Source organism: Melanerpes formicivorus, unplaced genomic scaffold (genome assembly GCF_026170545.1).
Source record: "Melanerpes formicivorus ecotype bairdi unplaced genomic scaffold, bMelFor1.0.p_v2 SCAF_123, whole genome shotgun sequence".
In the NCBI taxonomy this organism is placed as follows: Eukaryota; Metazoa; Chordata; class Aves; order Piciformes; family Picidae; genus Melanerpes; species Melanerpes formicivorus.
The window spans coordinates 366,356-387,021 of NW_027142475.1; the positions used below are offsets into that span (position 1 = coordinate 366,356).

Below are 20,666 nucleotides of genomic sequence, written 5' to 3' on the forward strand. Positions count from 1 at the left end.
CACAGCGCGCATGCGCCGCCGCTCGGTTCCGGCCCCGGCGGAGGCCGCCCGAGGTCCCAGCGCCCACCGGCCCCGCAGTTCCGGTGAGCCCCCCGCCGCCGCGGGCGTCCCTCGCCCCAGGAGGGGCCGAGCTTGCAGTGGCCGAGGTGCTCCAGGGGCGAGCGCGTCCCGGGGCAAACGGCGTAAGGGCGGCGGGGCCCGGCACCTGCTCCCGGCGTTTCCCTAGCAAGGGGCTGGGGGCTTCGTAGGAGCCTGGCCGGACCTGGTGGCGCCGGCAGCTCGGTGGTGCGACCACCAGCGACTGGGAGCACTGGACCCCACCGATGAGCTGCGGTTCTCACAGCCGGCGAGGCCTGGCAAGCGGAGTGCCCTCCTGGCATCATCATCTGCAGTTGCCAGCCTGCCCTTCTTCCCAGCTGTGGTGCTGGCACCACTCCCATCAGAGCCACAGTGTTGTGGGAGGAAGGGACCTGGACGATGCCACTTCTGTTCCCCTGTTTGCTGATTTCCAACCCAAAGTGCCCTTTTCCAGCTGGATGGGAAAAACCTCCCACGTGCAGATTTTCTCCGGGCTCTCAGGGAGCATCCCTTGCCTTGTGTTTTGGAAGTGGTGTGGGAATCCCTTTCTGGGATGATCTCAGCTCCCACATCTCACTGGTGCTCTGGCTCAAGAATCTGGGAGGAAAGAGGGAAAGGAGGAAGAGTTACCAGGATTGATAAAGTAGAGCTGAGCAAACTGGTGGTGTTATCTAATGTCCCTGATATGCAGAGGGGAAATAAGAAACCCAGGAAGTTTAAGTGCAGCTTAAGAAATGCTGCCCAGTTTCATTCTGCCTGAAGTCTTTCTCATTTTCCCCACAAAATGAAGGCAAAAAAAGGCCACAATGGCACCAGAGCCCGGCTGCCCACCCCTGCCCAGCAGCCTCCAGTGTAAGTCTCCTTAAAAAAGCAGAAATGGAAAGGCAGAGATGGTCACACAAGAGCAAACACTGCTGGGACTCGCTCTCAGCAAGGCAGTTCCTGCTTGACCCCAGGCAATATTGTGCCTGTGATGCACGGCTGCCATCCCCACTCGGGAGGAACTAGATCCCCTTCATTAACAGCAGTGGTCCCCAAATTACCTGGCTTTAATGGACAATGAAGCAGTGGCAGAATATTGCTAATACCTGAAGGGTGTCTAATGGAGAGGAAGATTGAGAGGGAAGTGCTTCCCCTGCTTCACTGGGGGATTTAAAGGAGTTGGGCTCATTTGCTGGTGGGGTGAGAAGGGGTTTGGTGTTTGCCAGTGGTGATTTTTGGCCTCTCCGTGGTCACAAACATCCTCCTCCACCTCACCACAGACTTAGCTGTTGGGCAGTGTGTGGCTCCCAGGCTCATGGTCCAGCATCAGAGACCCAAAATGAAAGGCTGCTGCTTTTGAGTGTGAAGGAATCACAGAATCACCAGGGTTGGAAGAGACCTCAAAGATCATCGAGTCCAACCTGTCACCACAGACCTCATGACTAAACCATGGCACCAAGTGCCACGTCCAGCAGCTGTCAGCTTGCGTGCGTGAAGCAGGAGGGTAGATGCAGCAGCTGAGGTGGAAGAACCTCTCCTTCCTGGACTCCCAGACAGGCTGTGATTGCTGCCACTGGGCTGCTGAGCTTCCCAAACAATGCTGCCTGCTTCAAGGATGCTGGGCTGCAGGGCATCACTTTCCCCAGGGCTTGAGTAAAGCAGCTTTTCCTCTCTAGGGCATCTCCAAAGCACTGAGCCCTGAGTGTCCCCAAGATGTGGGCCCAAAGATGAGTCAAACTCTCCACCAGCCCCCCATGCATGCACTGTTTTGGGGTGAGAAACACAAGCCTCCACTCTTGGTGCTTTGTTCTGTGCTTCATCCATGGAGCTGCACGAGGCAAGTACCAGAGGAGAGACCCCACGTGCCCTGCTAGCCCTGGGGACCCTTGAAGCACCTTGAGGATGCAGTGAGCCTGAGCATCCCCAAGGACCACTGCTCACAGCAGGGTCCTGCACTCCTCAGCTCTGGTGTGCGGGTCTGCAGCAAGCAGGGCCGTGGCAGCACTGGCAGCCCTGCCTGCATGGTGTTTGTTGCATGTCTCACAGAGTTAAATCACAGCAGACATGCAATTTGGGGAGCACGCCGCTCCCTAATGGTCGGCCATGCGCCGGTGATGGGGCCGGGGCCGGCAGCAGCCGCACCGCCAGGGCTCCTGGGCGATGCTTTATTGCTTTTGACGCTCTGAACGCGCTCTGAAAGGCGAATCCTGGCAGCCTGAGCGGGGCTGCTTCCCTCCCCTGCCTGCTCATCCTGGCAGGCACCGCAGCTGAGACCCTCTCCCTATTCCCACTGTGCCCCCCACAGTGCCCCACCCCACAGAGAGCTCAAACAAAGGCCCCAGTAAGTCCTGTGGCATGGGGTGAGAGCTGCCAAAGGTAATGCTGCCATGGGAACATGGAGCATCATGCTGCATGCATGGGGCTTGGCTTCATTCCTGGTAAGGAGGTGATGCGGAATGCAGATGTCACTTGCCCCATTGCAATGGGGAGATGTGGAGCATCCTTCATCCTGTCACATCACAGGCCCCCTGTGCCTGTGTCCCTGGGTTGCTGAAACCCCCAAGGTCACTGCAGCTCCTGGCTAAGCACCAGCTGAAGTTTGCTGCTTGCCTGGCTGAGGTACCTGCTGTTGGAGTGGCTGCCCTAGAAACAAGCCCTCAGTCTCCAACCCAGCGCAGATCCCAGCAGCAGGCAGATCCAGGGCTGGATGTGGGGCCGAGCTATGGGCAGCCTCAGATGCCAGGCAGTTCCCAGAAAAGCAATTAGCACGCAGCAGATCAGAGGGCCAATAAAATCCCATTATGCCATCTCAGAAAGCAGATCTGATCTGGGCACTGCCAGTTGATGGCCAGCGTCCCACAGAGCGTCCCGCAAGAGCCCCTGCGCGGCGTGAGGCGAGGCTGTCATAGATCAGGCTAATTAGATATCCGATAACAGGAGGGCTGATAGGAGCTACATTAGAATCTCTTTAAGATGAAGATGTAAAACCCGAGGGAGAAAATTCAGAGTTAATGATGCTGCAGCAGCCACTCCACTCCAGCAGTCGTCGGCCGCATCCTGCCTGTCATGGTGCGGGGGGCAAGAGGAGAGGGGGGCAGAGTGGGGCACGGTCCCCAGCGCCGCGGTGGCGCTGCCCGTGATTTCCATTACCCAGATTCAATAAGGGGAGAGAGCTCGGAGCTGCTGAGCTCCCCGGGAGGTGACTTGCCTGCCACTAACGGAGCCGAGAAATCAAATTAGCCCCGGCTCTGCTCTCGCTCTCTCCCTGACACTGCTGCTGGCAGCCGAGGGGGAGTTCATCAGGGCCGCGCACTAATTCTTATCTCGTTTAAGTGACTCCGCGCTGCCATCTGACGCGATTTGCTCGCTGCGGCTGCAGCCGCGGGCTCCGGGCTCTGCCCGCCACTTCCCCAGCACTGCCAGCAGCTTCGTGGGGCATCGGCACCCACAGCACATGGAAACGCAGACAGACGGACACCCAGTATAGAAGGGTGCAGGAATGGGGCCAGGGTGGGGCTCCCTGCAGGCAGAGGGACGCTGGCCCCGAGGACAGGACGATCTGGCACAGATACTGCAGCCAGAGCAGGGTGCCAAGCGCTGAACAGGCTTTTGCTCTCCACCATCCAGACCAAGCTTTGCTTGTGGTCTTGTTCACCCAGACGGTTGAGTGTCTGGGGAACCTCGAGCTGGTCAGAAATGCTGTTGCTTGCTGCAGTCAGCCTGCACATGGCAGTGGCTGCAAAACCGACCCGGCCCTCGCCGGGGTGGGGACCAGGGTGTTGGGGGGAGAAACTTGGGGGTGCTTGGGACAGGTTTGCTGCCTACAGGCAGGGCACAAAGGGCCAGCAGGCAACACATGCTGCCTGAAACCTGCATCCATCAGCGTGTCCATCTTTAGCTGGACAGATCCACCCTGCCATAGGCTGTAGAGAGAAGCCCAGGACCTCCAGAGCTCCCCATTTCCCCACTAATTGAAAATCACCCTGTACCAGTGCCACATCTCAGTAAATTCCCAGGTCAAACCCCCTCATCTCAGAGGGTTTCCCCTCAACTTCCCAACTGTTGAGGACTTCCCAGTGCAGCCCTGACACCTGCAGCATCCTCTTCCCCCAGCTCCTGCTTGCACCTCCAAACCATTTCTCCACAGCCAGGCAGCCAGGCAGGGACCAGGGAGCCCTGGAGGAGCTGGCTGGGTGGGGAGTGGCTGGGTGGGCTCCTCTCACATCATCCCAGTGTGAAACCTGATGCAGCAGGAGAGGCTGGGCACAGCATTAATTGGGCGTTCTCAAAACCCCAACGGCAGGGGGAAAGAGCCAGGAGAGCTGCTTCCCTCTGCTCAGGCTCACTCCTGCACGGAGCTGGAGGTGGGCTGGAGGGACACAGCATCTGGGAGCCAGTGTGGCAGCAGCACGACAGCCATCACAGCCATGACACCCATCACACCCATTGCTCTCGGGGTGCTCCTGGCCCTGCTGCCTCTTGCCTCCACGCTGCAGAGCCGAGGTAAGTGAGGGACCCATGGGCAGGGCTGAAGAGCTGGGGCAGAGCATGGTGCTCCTGGCGCCAAAAGGCATGGTGCCACACTTTCCCAAGCCCCCAGCACTGCTGCATGGTGTGCAAAGGCTACTCTTTAGAGAGACCTCAATGCTACTGAGAAGCCATGCACCTGGGAGAAGCCAGGAACTGGGAAAGCTCTGGAACAAGAGCCTTGAGGTACTGCCTGCCTGGGCAACACAGGCTGAGTGCCCATGGCCAGGGAATGTGGCATTGGAACCCAGCTCTGCATGTTGGGCTCAGCGGTACAGGGCTTCAAAGGACCCTAGAAGCGTGCAGGGTCCCAGCCCTGAGGATAGAGAGGACCAGGGTCATGTCCTGCCTGCATCCCTCTGTCTGGGAGCTGCTGCCTAATCCCCAGCCTTACCAAGGTGGTTTGCTAATATGAGTATTGCATCCCTCAGAGCACAGGGCTGGGTTTTGGGGATGAGAGCCTGTGGGAGCGGTGCTGTGCCTGTGCCTTGTCCTTTCTCATATAACCTTCCTGGAGAAAGCAGGAAAAATACTGCCCTGTTTTGCACCAGCTTTCAGCAGCTTTGTACCAGTTAGATACCCTCACCAGGGCATTGTTCCCCACTGCCAAACCTCCTCCTGTCACTAGGCCAACAGAGGTGGCAGGAGAGGAGCAGGAGCAATGATGCTCTCACCTTAGTGATGCCAGGAGTAAGGAGATAGGAAGTTCTGTGTAGATTCACCCCCTTGTGCCAGGGCTGTGCTGAGTTGCACCAGGCGAGCTGGAGCCAAACACTGCATGTGTGAGGAGGAGAAGAGGGTGAGGAGGAGGGGGGTGAGTGAGGAGGAGCATGACAGAGCCAGCTGCCACCAGCTGCAGCAGGAAAGGCCCCAGCTTCTCCCCAGCACGGTGATAGCAGCTCCTGTTTCCCTCCCCTTGCCCTAATTGCTGCCTTTACCCCCCCCTCGCCGCCTCTGCTGGCTCACCCCTGCCTGGGTGAGGGTCGTGCGCCTGGCCAGCTCCCTAGCATTACCTCCTCACTCGGCACTGGAGGGGCTGAGGCTGCTGGGTGTTGGGTTTGTAGCTTAAACGACAGGTTGCTGTTCCCAGCAGCTTTTCCCAAGGTCCTGCAGATCTATTCCAATTAGTCCAGGAACTGGACTCCAGGTCTGGGCGTGCTGCAGAGCAAAGTCATGAGTGTGGCTCTGCTGCCCTGGTTCTGCTGTGGTGTCACCAGCTGCTTTGTGGTGAGGGTTAGAGTTAGGGATAGGGTGCTATGGGCGGTTTGCTCTGCAGTTTAAGCTGCTGGCACCAGCTGAGGGATCTTTGTTTCCTCAGAAAACAGTCACCAAGGTACTTAATAAATACCAAGATGCCCAATACATGACTTTGGTGTCCTGGTTCCTCTCTAAAAGGCCCTGTAAGGAGGCAGTGGTGGGAAACGTACCTGGGGACAGTGACATGCACAGATTCCTGTATCCATCCAGCAGAGGTGGAAGGTGGCAGCACTGCCCTCTGAGTCCCAGCGAGATGACAGCCCTGTTCACCTGCACAGCAGAGGATTATCAATACATTATGTGACAGTTCTGGCTGGTTTCCCACCAGGATGATCCTGTTTAACTTCAGTGGGAAGCCCCAAGTAAGGGATGGCAGGCAGCAGCATCCCAGAGTTTGCAGTGCACCCTGCCCTGGTGTGAGCATCCCTCCCTTCCTTCCTCTTCTGGCAGGTACCCGCAGGGGAGACCGGACGCCGGAGCCTGCTGAACCTGCCCTGCGCCGGCTGACTCACTACCTGCTGGCACACTACCAGAAGGGCACCCGGCCTGTGCAGGACTGGCGAAAGACCACCAACGTGGCCATTGACCTCATGGTCTATGCCATTCTCAGCGTGGTGAGTCTTCTGCCTTCAGTACAGGCAGCTTCTGTGTGTCCATGGCAAGGGGAGCAGTACCTCATAGGCAGCATCCTCTGGGGACGCTGTGCCCATCTTCCAGAGTACCAGTGCCCCCTCTGCTGACACCTGTCTGCTTCTTCCTGCAGGATGAGAAGAACCAGGTGCTGACCACCTATATCTGGTACAGGCAGGTGAGCAGAGGAAACCCTGAAGTCAAGCCTTACTCCTCCCATGGGTCCCCACACCCCTGAAAATGCAGGTTTTCCTGCAGGAGGAATGTACAGCAAGGTGGGACCCATCCCAGGGGAGGGCAAGACCTCTGTAGGGCAGGAACCTCAAGGTGTGACTTTCATGCCCTGAGCTTTATCCTGTGAGAGCAATGGCTGGAGGATGAGGCTTTCCTCCCTGCACTGGATGGTGCAGAAGAATGGTTTCTCTGGCAGGGTGCTTGCCTGGGGTTTGGGTGCTGGTGGGCTGGAAGGGACCTGCCCTACAAGCCCTTTCTCCCTCATCCCCAGCACTGGACAGATGAGTTCCTCCGGTGGGACCCGGCGCACTTTGACAACGTGACGCAGCTCTCCCTCCCGGTGGAGAGCATCTGGGTGCCTGACATTCTCATCAACGAGTTGTGAGTGCGGCCGGAGGGTAGTGGTGGGGGGAGGGAGCGTGGCTGGACCCCCCGCACGGTGGGCACGTGCCGCCCTGTGCTTTGTATGCCTGGCACAGCGCTGGCAGCCGCTGCGCACTGGGCGAGCTGCAGATGGGAATGGCTCAGCTCTTGGGCTGCTTCCAGCGCTGGCTAACCACGGCCGCCAGTAATTACCCGCGCTGTGCCCGGGTGGGATCCAGAGAGCTGCAGAGAGGCTTTGTGAAGGCAGCACAATGCGAGGGCAGCTGCAGCACTGCCGGCCCTGCCCGCGAAGCCACCCGGCGTTCTTCCCGCGCCCGGGGCACTCGAGGTGTTCCCACCAGCTCCAGAGAGCCCCGGGGAAGGGACACAGGCTCTCCCTGGGCTGGAAGAGGACAGGAGCCAGGGCAGGGCAGAGGCGATGCTAGGCAGGCACGTCTGCAGGGGTACTGCCAAGAAAACAGCCTGGGGGACAACCCCCAGCTCCTGGGCAGTTTCAGTCTCAAACACAGCTCAGCATGAGGAGTCTCGACCAAAGGTGCTCCTCGGCCCATGTCTCTGTCCCTCATGCCCCACAGCGTGGACGTCGGGAAGTCCCCCCACGTCCCCTATGTCTATGTTGACCACCACGGGGAGGTGCAGAACCTCAAACCCATCCAAGTGATGACCGCTTGCAGCCTGGACATCTACAACTTCCCCTTCGACGTCCAGAACTGCTCTCTCACCTTCACCAGTTGGCTGCACCACAGTGAGTGCTGGGCGCCCTGCGGCCGCAGGTCGCGGGAAGCGGGCAGGACCCCTTCCGCCGGGCTGCGCTCCGTGCAGAAGGCTGCTCGTCCCTCTAGATGGCCCCAGCGGATCGGGGATGCAAGCGGGCAGGGCAGGGACCCAGCCCGCAGGAGAGGTGCTAGCAGCTGCCCCCCTAGTCCTCACCTCTCCTTCCCACAGTCCGTGACATCAACCTCTCGCTGTGGCGGCAGCCGGAGCTGGTCAAGTTCGACCGGAGCGTCTTCATGAACCAGGGCGAGTGGGAGCTGCTCTACGTCCTCAGCCACTTCCAGGAGTTCAGCGTCAAGAGCAGTGACAGCTATGCTGAGATGAAGTTCTATGTAAGGGCCTTCAGCCAGCGTGTTTCTCAGGGATGGGGCACTAGGGAGGGGGCTTCCCATTGTCCCTCAGACCACAGTGGTCCTGCCTGTGGGCAGGAGACTTGCAAGGCTGAGCCCTTCCTCTAGCTCACCTTAGTGCATCCCACCATCCTTGGCTTGCTCAGTGGAGAGCTGAACCAGCTCAAGCCCTCATTCTGGACCTTCACCAAGCCTCCCCTGCCTCCCTGTCCCACAGGTGGTCATCCGGAGACGCCCCCTTTTCTACACTGTCAGCCTGCTGCTCCCCAGCATCTTCCTGATGGTTATGGACATCGTGGGCTTCTATCTGCCTCCCAACAGTGGTGAGAGGGTCTCTTTCAAGATCACTCTCCTGCTGGGCTACTCAGTTTTCCTCATCATCGTATCTGACACGCTGCCAGCTACTGCTGTTGGCACCCCGCTGATAGGTACAGTGGTGCTGCCTGCCCAGCAGCTGCCTTGGCAATCCTGGGCCTGGAGCAGCAGGAGCTTCTGCTCTCTACAGATGTGGGCAGGGGGGACCCACTCAGGACCATACCCTGAGTGTGAGCCTTTACAGGCCACTCACCTAGTTGGCATCTCCACAGGCATCTACTTCGTGGTGTGCATGGCACTGCTGGTCATCAGTCTGACCGAGACCATCCTGATAGTGCGCCTGGTGCACAAACAGGACCTGCAGCCCCATGTGCCCCCATGGGTGAAGCACCTGCTGCTGGAGCAAGCCACTGTCCTGCTCTGCATCCGGGACAGGACCACATTCATCCAGAGCAGGACGCAGAGCATGGACATCTCTGGGCAGGCAGAGAACAATGACAGCACAGGTGAGGGCTGCACAGAGGGGGCCCAAGAGGACACGGGAGTAGGTCCTGAGTATCCATCTACATCTCTGCAGTCCCCCTTTGCATGCTTAGGTCACCTGCAGAAATCCTGGCTCCCATCTAAATGGATTTTTCCCCCCTTACCTCTCTCGACCCCGCAGCAAAGCTGAACCCCTACAGCTGTGAGGACCCTCGGGAGCGTGAGGCATCAGGGGACACAAGGCCCAGGCTGGCAGAGGGCTCCCCACTGGTGCTGGGGGTCCTACGCGAGATCACTGCCATTCGCCGCTTCCTGGAGAAGCGTGAGGAGTTCCGGGATGTTGCCCGCGAGTGGCTCCAAGTGGGCTACGTGCTGGACGTCCTGCTTTTCCGGGCGTACTTGGTGGCAGTCCTGGCCTACAGCATCACACTGGGCTCCCTGTGGTCGGTGTGGCGGGATGCCTGAGTGGCCCCCGCCGGTGGGGACAGGACCGGGAGGGACCCCATACGCTGCCCCCTTCAGCCTGGTCCGCCCATCGCCTTCCCTCAGCATCACCCGGACACGAATAGAGGGGCTGACGGAAGCACCGAGCACCTATGGCCCTGCCTAAGCCTGGCACCATGGTGCCTCCCGCCCCAACCCCGGAGCTCCCCCGCACCGGTCCCGCCGCGGCCGCTGCTTCAGCACCGCGGACAGCGGCACCGCACCAGCCCCGGCCCTAGGGGGTCCCCGCCGCACCGGGGGTCTCTGCTGTACAGGAGGTCCCGTTGTACCGGGGAGTGTCTGCCGTACCTACTCGCTAAGGTCTCCACTGTCCCCACGCTCCTGCACCTTTCTCCCCGGCTGTCCTGAAGAAGCTGCATGCAGGAAGCAGCGGGGGGCCACCAGCCCATGTACCCTTCTCCATTACTCTCCCCACCTGTCAGGCTCCACACACGTCTTTGTTCCTTCCATACTTGCCCAGCAGATCCCCAACACATTCCTGCCTAGTGGTGAACTGGGAGGGAACCAGTGCCAGTCAGTGGCAATCTAACGAGGGGGGAATGGGACTGGATCTGGGGCCAGACAGTGCTGATTGCTGCCGCAGCTCTGCTCTGTCCCCCTGCTCCCTCTGCCAGGGCAGAGGTGTGAGGCCTAGAGGAGTGGAAGAACCAGAGCAGGGAGATGAGCCCAAATCACATGGAGCAGATCTGGCTAGTGTGGTACCCACTCCCATTTCAGAGCTGGAGTGGCAGAGAATTGCAACCAGAAACACCAACAGCGCGTTCAAAGTGGTCCCCAGCCCCACCATGTTGGCCCAAGACCCTGCAGAGGTGCAGCCTGCTCTCACATCAGTGACATACCTGTGCAGCCAGCGTGGGCACCATCCTGGAAGCACCAGCAATGACGTCAGGACTCATCTTTGCATGTGGCTGAGCTGTGGGTGGTGGGAGGAGGTGGGTTGACAGCACCTGGCCCTGCTGCATTCACCACCAGGACCCCTGGCCTCAACCCAGGGCCTTGGCTTGCTGTCCTGGAGCCATCACCTGCAGGAAAACTCCCTGCTGAGTGACAGGGTGCTGAGGCCGGGTGGAGTGGGCTCCTGCCAGCCGCGGCCCCTGCTCACGCGCTGATGGTCTGTAAGTGGCTGCCTATTGATGAGGTGTCCAGTTAAAGAGTTGGTGAGACACTAAATCAGCCGATTGATCCTGCCAAGATCAATGGTGCTACAGAGCCGATCACTGCGGCGGGCAATTAACACCTTCTGGAATGAGCTTCCTCCGTGTAACATCAAACGCTCCAGCAGACAAATCCAATGGGCATTGACCTGGGCACGCGGTGCCGCCCAGCCTGGGCGCTCCAGAATGGGACACGGCAGGACCCCCGAGCCACTCTTGCCATCCCTTTGGACTCCACTCGAGGACCTTCTGCTTGATGCTCACCTGTGCCTGCTGCATCCCACAGATCACGCTGGTGGCCACTCAGTCCTTGTCCTCCCTGGCGCTTGGAAGCCACCCCACACCTGGCCTAACCCCTCAGTGGTCCCTGCCCCCTGTCAGAGGAGCCTGCCCATACCAGAGGGAAGATCCAGCTTCTCCCTTTGCACTCTTGCTGCTTTGGAAAGTGCTGCACGTGGGGAAAAAGTTCCAGGCCTCCCTCCAAGAGGCGCCTGGATTTTCCTCTTAAAAAAAAAAAATTAAAAAAATCAATAAATCTGAATCTAATCTCCTAATAAAGGTTTAATGAGGACATAATGTTGATGGAACAGAACATTGTTGCAGCATAATCGCTCCCAGCTGCTGCATGAGCATGCAGACAAAGGCCTGGCCTGTGACAATTTCCCTCTTATTATAACGTCTTTGTCCTGGGCCAAACGCTGGAGAGGGCTTCCACCCCCCCCCCATCTCCTGGGCTTCCACCCCCCATCTCCTGGGCTTCCACCCCCCCCATCTCCTGGGCTTCCACCCCCCATCTCCTGGGCTTCCACCCCCCCATCTCCTGGGCTTCCACCCCCCCCATCTCCTGGGCTTCCACCCCCCATCTTCTAGGGTTCCAGTTCCCTTCTCCCAGGGATGCTGTAGCTGGCAGTTTCCAGAGGTTCCACCAGGACCACTTCTGCTTGCCTCAAACAGGACTAAAGTTCTCCCCTCTTGCCCAAAGCCTCCTTGAAGAGCTGTTCTGAGACGGGAGACAGGGACCATGCCCAGGACCTCAGGGTGGGCTTGAAGGCTCCCAAAATCAGTAGGAAGCTCCAGAGCAGGTGGCGAGCCTGGTCTTGTTGCTGGCACAACACAGCAGCCCAGCACATGCCCTCTAACCCTTGAAAAGAAAAAGTGATGTTCTGCCCCCTGCAGCTGCAGCCATGATGGAGTTAATGTTACCACATCACAGTGCCAGGGCGGGTGGCAAGCAGCACCCAAGGGGCCCATGCAATGCCCACTGGGCACGGGCAGAGCCCCATGCTGCTGGTAGTGCCCGCCTGGCCCTGCCGTACAGTTTGCCGCAGTACAAAAGCGGTGCAGGCGCTGCTGTTAATGTAGTCAGTAAATAAATAAAGGAGGACTTAAGCTTAGTGTACAGCAATCAGTCGGGAACCACGGGATAATTAACGCGGCGGGGGGCCGGCCGCCGCTGCCGGCAGGTTTAAATGAACGACTTCACTTTCATTGAGGCAAACCCGCTCCGCTCCCTGGCGAGCCGCAGGCGGGCAGCGGCTGCGGGCCCCAGGACGAGGGATGCGGTCTGCTCCCCATCCACGCCTGTGTCAGCGTCCCCCACCCATCAAGGCTGGTTCAGGGAGTCACCCCCGGGAGAGGCCTCCCCCCAGCACGGCCCCGGGGAGCTGAGTGACCCCCACTCACCACCACGGGCCCCTTGCGGGTCACCCTGAGCCAGCGGGATGCATCCTTCCTCCTCCTCCTCCTCCCAGGCACAGGAACAGCAGACGGCAGGCCGAGACAATGGAATCAACTTTATTGTTTGTTGTTTGTTTGTTTTCTAACTGCAGATCCAAGGTATACAACTGAACATTGCTATCTTCCTTATGAGACTTATAAATAAAAATACAAAAAATGTCCACTACAAAAAAATCTACCGTTAGTAGGATGTAAAAAATATTCTCTTTGCTCTAGAAGGCACAAACTTCACTTAGTGACACATGGAGAGAAAAAAACCTGCAGCAGTTATATTCTTCTTTTATTTTCCTTTTTATCTTTTTTTATTTTTTTCCCTTTTTTCTCTTTTTTTTTTTTTTCTTTTTTATCTTTTCTTTTTTCTTTTTTTTTTTTTTTCTTTTTCTCTCTTTTTTTTTTTTTTCTCTTTTATTCCTCTGTCAGAAACACTGAAGTCTTACAAAGAAATGCATCTGAATCTACACAGGACGAAGGCAGATGCGGAGAGCTGCAACTAGGAGACACCACAACTGGGTTGGGTTTGGGGTTTTTTTGTATTTTTTTTTTTTCTTTTCTTCTTTTTCTTTGTTTTTTTTGTTTTTTTCAGGAAACTTTTAGCTAATGGCATCTGTGGCTAGAGGACAGAGAGGACTCGCAAGCAGAACCGCAGGGGAGCAAAAGGCGAGGGGAGAAGGTCGTACAAAAAATAGGAACTGATAAGATACTCTGAGAAAACCGAAGGGGAGTGGGGCACCTCCTGCGCCCGGGCTCACAGAGGTGCTGAGGTAGACGGAACGAGGACAGCGACGGAGCCGAACCACGAGCGGCGACACAGAGCAACGGGACGGGCAGGTGGGCGTCACGACACCAACGACAAGCCAGGGGAGGGGACCCGGGGCCAGGGCCCCGCGGGGCGCTTGGTCCTCACTGCTAGCGTACACATATATATACTTCTATATATATGGAGGGGCGTTGGGGGCCGCGCCGTGGCGTGCCACAGCCTGCCACGCCATGGCAAACAGATACAGGGGCCTGCGCCCAGGGTGCCGAGGCATGGCACAGCGCGGTGGCGTCGCTCCAACACTGATCCCAACGGGCACCGAGGGAGGGAAGGAAGGGGCTGAGTGGAACGGGGGGGCAGGTTAAAGCAAAAATAAAGCCACGTGAGCTCGCCCGTGCGCTCCGCGGCACCCACGGCCAGCAGCCACCGTGCGCACGACGGAAATTGCAGCAACTTTCCGTGTGAGTTCTGGGGACTTTGAGTAGGTTTTTTCTTTTTTCTTTTTTTTTTTTTTTTTCACTTAGGCACAACAATTAAACGAGCTGCTCTCCACAGTCACATCCCGGATTGTACAGCAGCAGAGGCTGTGCCCAGAGGCAGACTCACAGGCACAGCTGGGCTGGCATGCCAGGGAGGATGCTGCTCCTGCACCCCTGCTCAGCACTGGGAGGGGTGGGATGTGCTCTGCATCCCAACACATGAGGGGCCGTCGGCACCCTCCAACCCGCAGCTGGGCACCGTCCCGCTCCCCTGGCTCTTCTTCCCCACTTTTGACCCAAACACAGCAAAATGACAAAAAAAAAAGCAGCGGCTGCAGGTGCTGCATGGGATGGAAACTGCAGAGCCTGCGTCTGCCAAGGAGAAACACAACAAAAACAAACACAAGAGGTAGCTTCAGAACCGACACCCCCAGCCCCGTGGGCCAGGCAAAAAATACCAGTTTTGGTAAGGATAATGCACAACAGGAGGCCGGCAGGGACAGCACCACCGCCGCTGCACCACCCCTCCGCCGCCAGCACTGGGCGTGCACCTTCCCGGCCACGCCGCCCCCTGTCCCCCCCAAATCAATAAAAGCTCATGAGGTCACAAAAAAACCGAGGTAATTTCAAGTAAAATGTGCTAAATGCGGAAATATTCCAAAAGAAAGTTCAGAAAAACCGAACGAAAAGCAAAAGAAGCGGCGAGCGAAGCCGCCTGCCACCGGGCACCCCTCACTGCTGGGCTCCTGCAGCCGAGGGCTGGGCAAAATAACCACACTCAGCTCCTTCCTGGCATCTTGAATCAGCAGAAAGAAGAAGATCCTGCCCCTGTTCAGAGCAATGCCACACACCGGCAGCACCCACGCTGGCACCGACCACGCATCACCAAACCGTCCGCATCTCCCGGGGAAGGCAGGGGAAATGCACAGAGAGGTCTTTGGTCATGGGGAGGGCAGCAGGTTCTGCGTGCATCTCACAACTGCCCAGCTCTCACCTGGTGGTTCTGTGCCCCAAACACCCTCCCCTCCAGTCAGGATCCTCCTGGGGATGCTCTCGCTGTATGTTGGCATTCTCCCACCTGTGATGCCACAGCCCAACAGTGCAGGAACCCTCCTGAAAGAGGGGCTGAGCCCCATGCAGGGCTGTGCCCCGTGTATGAGCTTGGGTCTCAGCAGGGCATCCACAGTGGAGTCTGCGTGATGACAGAGAACACCAGAAGCCTTCCCAGTGCACTGGTGATGCCAGGTGCACACTTTCATCTTTCCTACGTGGTCTTCCCAGCAGTGCTGGGGGCGAATGCCAGCAGTGATGGAGAGGCCAGCCAGGGAGCAAGGGGAGAGAGCCTCCCACAGCAAGGGCGGCCGGGCATGCAGAGGGGGCTGGGGCCGGTGCATCCCCCCATCCCAGCGCAAGATGCAGGATCCTTTGGGCGAGAAGCAACGAACAAGAACCAAAAAGAAACAAGGCCGTGGACGCTGCGGTTTGGTGGTTGTTTTTTTGCCCAGTCCTCCTCCGCCACTCGGCCCCACCGCCCCTGCGCCACCTCCCTCAGACATAGCAGAGGTAGAGGTAGGTCTTCTCTATCCGCCAGTCGGTTGGGATCTCCTCCGGCTTGTGGCCCTTCATGTGCTTCTGCATGGCGGAGAGGCTGGGGCAGTACTCCAGGCAGATGGTGCACTGGTAGGGGGAAGCACCGTTGTGGGTCCGGAGGTGTTTGATCATGGCTGAGTAGTCCCGGGAGCGCTGGTGGCACAGCTTGCACTCAAAGGGCTTCTCGCCTGTGGGAGACGGGGACATGGGGCCGTCAGTGGGGGGGGACACGGGGCTGTCAGCAGGGGCCAGTCGGTAATTAACTGCCTGGCATTGACAGTGCCGCGGCAGGCACAGCCGATAGCTGAGTAATGAACGGCAAAACCGATCCGGCTATTGATCCCCTGATCATGCTGGCTGTGTGCGGTGCAGCCGACGATTTGTTATCCGCTGCTCTGTGCTGCCGGCATCTCCGCCGGGGAACAAGCCTGGCAGTGCTGGCCTCACCAGAGACCCCCCACAGCAGCACCTACCTGTGTGGACCCGATAGTGGGTCTCCAGCTGGTGCTTGAGGCTGAACTTCTTGCCGCAGCCGTTGCACTCGTAGGGCTTTTCGCCAGTGTGGATGCGCTTGTGGCCCTTCAGCGTGCTCTCGTCGCGGAAGCAGCTGCCACAGAACTCGCACTCGTACGGGTGGTCACCTGCGGGCAGACACTGTGTGTCAGAGCCACCGCGCCCGGCCAGAATGAGCTCTCCAGCATGGACTTACCCCGGCACCTGCCCTGGGGATGGAACGTCCCACACTGGTGTCCACATCCCTGTGCAGAGGGGACGCTTGGGTCTGCTGTGGGGTAAAGCCACCAGTGGGCACCACTACCTTCCCGCCACCAACGTCCTGGCTTTTGACCTGGCATCACTGGCATGGGCCTGGCCCAGGCCTCTCCCGCGCTCCACACCGGGCAGCTGATAAATGAACTCTGGTCTGGCACCAAAGGCAGAATGATTTGAAGGAAAGGTGAGGGCTCCAGCTACTTATTTATTACAGCCGCGAAGGCAAGGACAATAAAGATAGATTGATCGTCCGAGACTTTCTTCATGAATATTTAAATATTACTGATTTGTCTTGTCACTGTAATTACAATTTCTCTGTGCCGCATATCCTACAAGCACAGTTTATGGTAAAGAATGGCGAACTGTATTTCACTTGTCCTGCTGCAGATGTGCAGAGCTGCCAAGCGTGTAATGTTCCCTGCATTTCATACATTTTCTTCAGCTGTGAAGGCTTAAGTCATCCACAATGACCTACGTTTTTTCATTATCCTCGTGTCAAACTGCACTCGTGCCTGGGCATAAATTGTCCTTCTCGTTATATACTCACATGCCTGCGCTTTCGCTTCCTCCTCAAAATGATATTTTACTCTCTCCTCCTGTGCCACAGCAGAGCCTCACGGCCCCTCGCCCCCTCCCACAGCTGCTGCCTGGGCACCGGGGGCGGATGGGGAGGACGCTCCAGGACCCTCTCCAAAGGCTGGTGGCACCTCCCTGTGCCCAATTCCAAATCACTGCCTTGGATTGGGATCCTTGAGTCAGACAGTGAGGAGGCTGACAGCATTTCCATGGTTTCTCAATTTTCAGAAGCTATGCTCATGGGAGCCTGGGTCCCTGGACCGCTCCAGTCAGATGGACTGCTCCACGCTGGATGGAACCATGCAGCATGATTAAACAACCTGAGGTACCGACGATCCTGGTGCTTCTCCACAGCCAGGAGCTGCTAACGCGGCAGGGTTGGGGTGGGACACGCACGGCCCGACCCGCGGCCCAGGTCAGCGGATTACCAGCTATGAATAGCCACGGGGCTCAGCATTAACGTGCTTAGCAGCAGCGTGCCATGCCTGTTTCCCACAGTGGGACCCTGAGCCCAGGCACATGTGTAGGTCTGGCAGTGGGGATGGAGTCACGCTCCTGGGGTGCTATCTGCGCATTCCCACAGCAGCTACTTTACTCCCCACTTCTGAGGCTGTCTCCATGAGTGCTGCTTCACAGGAGGAAGGAGAAAGCCATCCTGCCTCAGCATGCATTTCCCTCCCTGCCACTAACAACAGTGCAGCTGAGGAGGGCGCAGGAGCCTCCATCTGGTGTGGGCAAGAGCTGGGATGGTGCTCACTGTATGTCTAAGACCTCTCCCCCTGCCACCCTCTGGTCCCGCCCAGGATGCTGGCAGAGGAGCTGAGGACACGGTGCAGGTGGTCTGAGGACACCGTGTGAGGCTGTCGGAGCTGCGCTCTGCTCTTGAGCCCAGCCTGCCCCGGTGGGCTGCGGCGCTGCAGCACCGGTTACACGTAGCGCAGGTCACCCTAATCCCATTAGGGCTGAGCACCAGCTGATTATGTGCATCTACCACCCCTAAGCCGTGAAGGTGGGCACGGCGCGCAGTCCCCGCAGGTCACGTCACCTCGCACCAGATCAACTTATCACACGCAGCCTCCCTTTGTGCCAGCACCCCGGCGCTGGGCACCACCACGCTTTTAGGGCAATTTCACCTTTCTGTTTTCACAAGGGGGACGGGAGCCTGCCCGAGCCACCCCAGCCCCAAGCCCTGCGCCATGTCAGTGCCATACCTGTGTGGGAGCGGAGGTGCCTCTTGAGCGCAGTGTGGCTGGGGAAGGTGCGGTTGCACTCGCTGCAGATGTAGCTCCGCACCCCGGCGTGTACCTCCATGTGCTGCTGCAGGGCACTCTGTGTCTGGAACCGCTTCCCGCACAGCAGGCAGAACACAGCCATGTCCGTCCCTGCAGAGAGTGAGAGACAGCTCACACACCACCCACAGACCCCATGCCGCTGGCCCTCTGCCCTGCCTGCTATCTGGGGGCATCCCTGCTCCCACTCAGCAGCATGGAAGATGCCTCTGCAGTGGGGAGGAAACGCCTGCAGCAGGAGTGACCCCCAGATCTGTGGCATTCCCAGTGGAATGCTGGAGGGGAGCTAGGGGTTTTATTGCCTTGAGGCAGCTGGAGGCTGCTGTGATGCCCCAAAGCAGGGAAGCTGCTGGGTGGTCACCACTTTCCCTCAGATCCACCAGAGCTGCTGAGCTCAGGCCTCAAAATGCCCAGGGGAAGGGGAGTCCAGAACGCACCAGGAAAGCCACCATGGGGAGCAGGGGTGGATACAAGAGGGTGACACATCCGCCCCTGTACTGTGTACAATCCGAAGCCCTGACACAGACACCAGCTCCACCCTGCCAAACATGGGTGCCAACCCAACACCTCAAGGAAGGCAGGGGAGAGCCCAGACCCCAGATACCTACACCCCAGAGATGCCAACATCAGCCCCTCCTGCTATTAACCAGTTTGTTTTTGTTTATGTGCAGCTGATTGCTCGGGACCTGCGAGCCAGCTCAAATTGTGTTGTGTGGGGAGATTAAGCAAATAGGAGCAAGCTTTTTGCAGACATTAAAATGTGAGGACTATGGAAATAAAATTATCTAGGAAATTGTATTAGCAATTCATTAGCAGCAGCAAGATGTTCAAGGTAACCAGCGAATCTGTGCTGCCTGTAGGAACAGGCAGGGTGGGGGCTGCTTGCCACACTACCAAAACCAGCTCCAGGGACTCAGGGGTGAGGTGGAGTCTCTGGAGATGAACCCATTGGGACTGGGAAATGGTGGGCAGTGAGCACCTGCTGTGGCAGCGTTGGCATTGTTGGCATTGTGGTCCTGCCTGGTGTGCAGGCAAGTGCCAGATAAGGATGCTCCCCCAACAACACCCTGCTGGCAAGCCCCACACCTCCAGCCTGGGGACTAGTTTGGTTGACCAGCATCCTAGAGAGCATCTTCATGAGTGCCACACTGTCACCCACCTTGGCATGGTAGCACACCAGTGCCAGCCCTACCCTGCAGCTCTGAGGGTGCAGGGGGGACACACCCCCAGCCTCGGCTGCCCAGAACACTCCAAAATCTGCAGAAATCCCCCAGTGCAATGGGAATAAAAGCAGCGAGAGGCGGCCCCGCACAGGAGCTGCCTTTTTCCCTCCGCAGGGATTTATCCCGGGGGGGGTGTGTGTGCAGGCTCCCAAGCCCCCCACGCAGCTGTGGACAAAACGCTCCCGAGACAAAAAAAATTAAGGAAAAAAAGGAGCCAGCCCCGAACGGGCCGTGCGAAGCAAATCCTGAGAGGTATGCGGCCCCGCGGCCCTCGGCGGCCCCGGCGGTGACAGCAGGACGGGTCAAAGGTCCCCGGGGCTGAGCCCCCAGCGCCGCGGCCAGCTGCGGAGCGGAGGCCCCGGCCGGCGGGACGCCGGCCCCGATAAATCTGCCGCCAGCAGCCCCTGCTGGGGCCGGGGACAATGGGCTCCCGTGGGGGCGGAGGGCAGGACAATGCCGCCGGGCCGGCGCGCGGGGCCGTAACAAATCCTCCCTGGCACCGTAGGGCCCTCATTTGTGAAACTAATTGGCCCCCGCTCGAAAAAAAAAAACGGGCCGACTTCATCAGCAGCGGCGATGGGATCGAGCTGCCTCGTCCTTGCTCGGGCCGACGTGCCCGCTGGCCCCGGCGATGGGCATCGCCCTGGGGTGCTGCTTGCAAGGGCCCACAGGAGGAATCTCTTGGCTGGCTTTGTTTTTCGGTAGATTGTCAGTTAACAAACACAGCCCAGCTGGGCAGGTCGCCTGGCACAGCCTGTGGATGCAGCTGGTGTGAGCTGCCCTCCATGAGCTGAGCATTCACGGGGGTGAAGGCTGCTGCCAGTCCTGTGTGGAGGTGGGGGACGCCAGAGGCAGCCCTGCATCCCATCCCAGCAGTGGGATGCACAGGACCAGGGTCAGGCACCATTCAATTCAGTGCCAGGGCTCTGCCACTGGAGCTCTCCAGCATCCAAGGGGCACAACACCCAGCTGGGCTCTGCTGAGCACCATCCTGCTGTGAGTGCTCTGCTCAGCGGATTATTTTGAGCTACACATGCAGCGATGGAAGACCGGATGTGAGGTGGAAAAAGATAGGAAAGCTCACGAGAGGGGGCCTGGGGTTGCTGCCAGCCCTGATGCAGCCACGCTGTGGCATTACCAGGCTTGCTGCAAGGAGAGCTGCAGCAGGTGACACGCGTGGGAACTTGGGCTCCCAGTCAAAGAACATCTCTGTACTCCCAACTGGAGAGGGTCCCTGTCCTCTCACCCCCAGCACATCTCTGGGCCCTTTGCCTCAGCAGCCCCGAGCCAGCCCTCAAGCCGGGGAAGAAAAATCACCCCCGATAAAGCAGCACTGCCCCCCCAAACCAGTGAGAGATGGATTTATTCATCTCCCTGACGGTTTAATGGTTTCTCCCCTTTTTGCGGGAAGATGATTACAAATTAAGCAGCATTTAAACGCTTTTTACTGTCAACAATTAAAGGGGCGAAGGCAGGCAACCAATTCATTCCCCGGGAAACGCAGCGGCTCTCGGCGGGCGCCGCCGGCCCTTCCCTCTACTGTACGCCACACAATGGCCCCGAGCACCCCAT

The 20,666-nt window shown here is 58.4% G+C and overlaps 2 protein-coding genes across 5 annotated transcripts in view; one reads left to right on the forward strand and one right to left on the reverse strand.

Moving 5' to 3' along the window:
* The first annotated feature begins 10 nt into the window (after positions 1 to 10).
* LOC137456411 (5-hydroxytryptamine receptor 3A-like) lies at positions 11 to 9,479 on the forward strand. The gene is made up of 12 exons (XM_068167816.1): positions 11 to 83; positions 2,366 to 2,420; positions 3,394 to 3,541; positions 4,401 to 4,563; positions 6,295 to 6,458; positions 6,608 to 6,652; positions 6,980 to 7,089; positions 7,668 to 7,837; positions 8,038 to 8,198; positions 8,434 to 8,644; positions 8,804 to 9,037; positions 9,196 to 9,479. Exons 1-12 carry the CDS (start codon positions 11 to 13, stop codon positions 9,477 to 9,479), a joined length of 1,818 nt encoding a protein of 605 aa, XP_068023917.1.
* Positions 9,480 to 12,445: 2,966 nt separating this feature from the next.
* Positions 12,446 to 20,666, reverse strand: part of ZBTB16 (zinc finger and BTB domain containing 16) — a 72,659-nt gene continuing 64,438 nt past the window's right edge. For all 4 annotated transcript variants that reach the window (XM_068167850.1, XM_068167847.1, XM_068167849.1 and 1 more), the window contains 3 exons: positions 17,794 to 17,964; positions 15,709 to 15,876; positions 12,446 to 15,423 (listed from right to left, as the gene is read on the reverse strand). In XM_068167850.1, the coding sequence (XP_068023951.1) occupies positions 15,194 to 15,423; positions 15,709 to 15,876; positions 17,794 to 17,964 (569 nt within the window). In that variant the 3' untranslated portion in view covers positions 12,446 to 15,193. The remainder of the gene's footprint in view (positions 15,424 to 15,708; positions 15,877 to 17,793; positions 17,965 to 20,666) is intronic.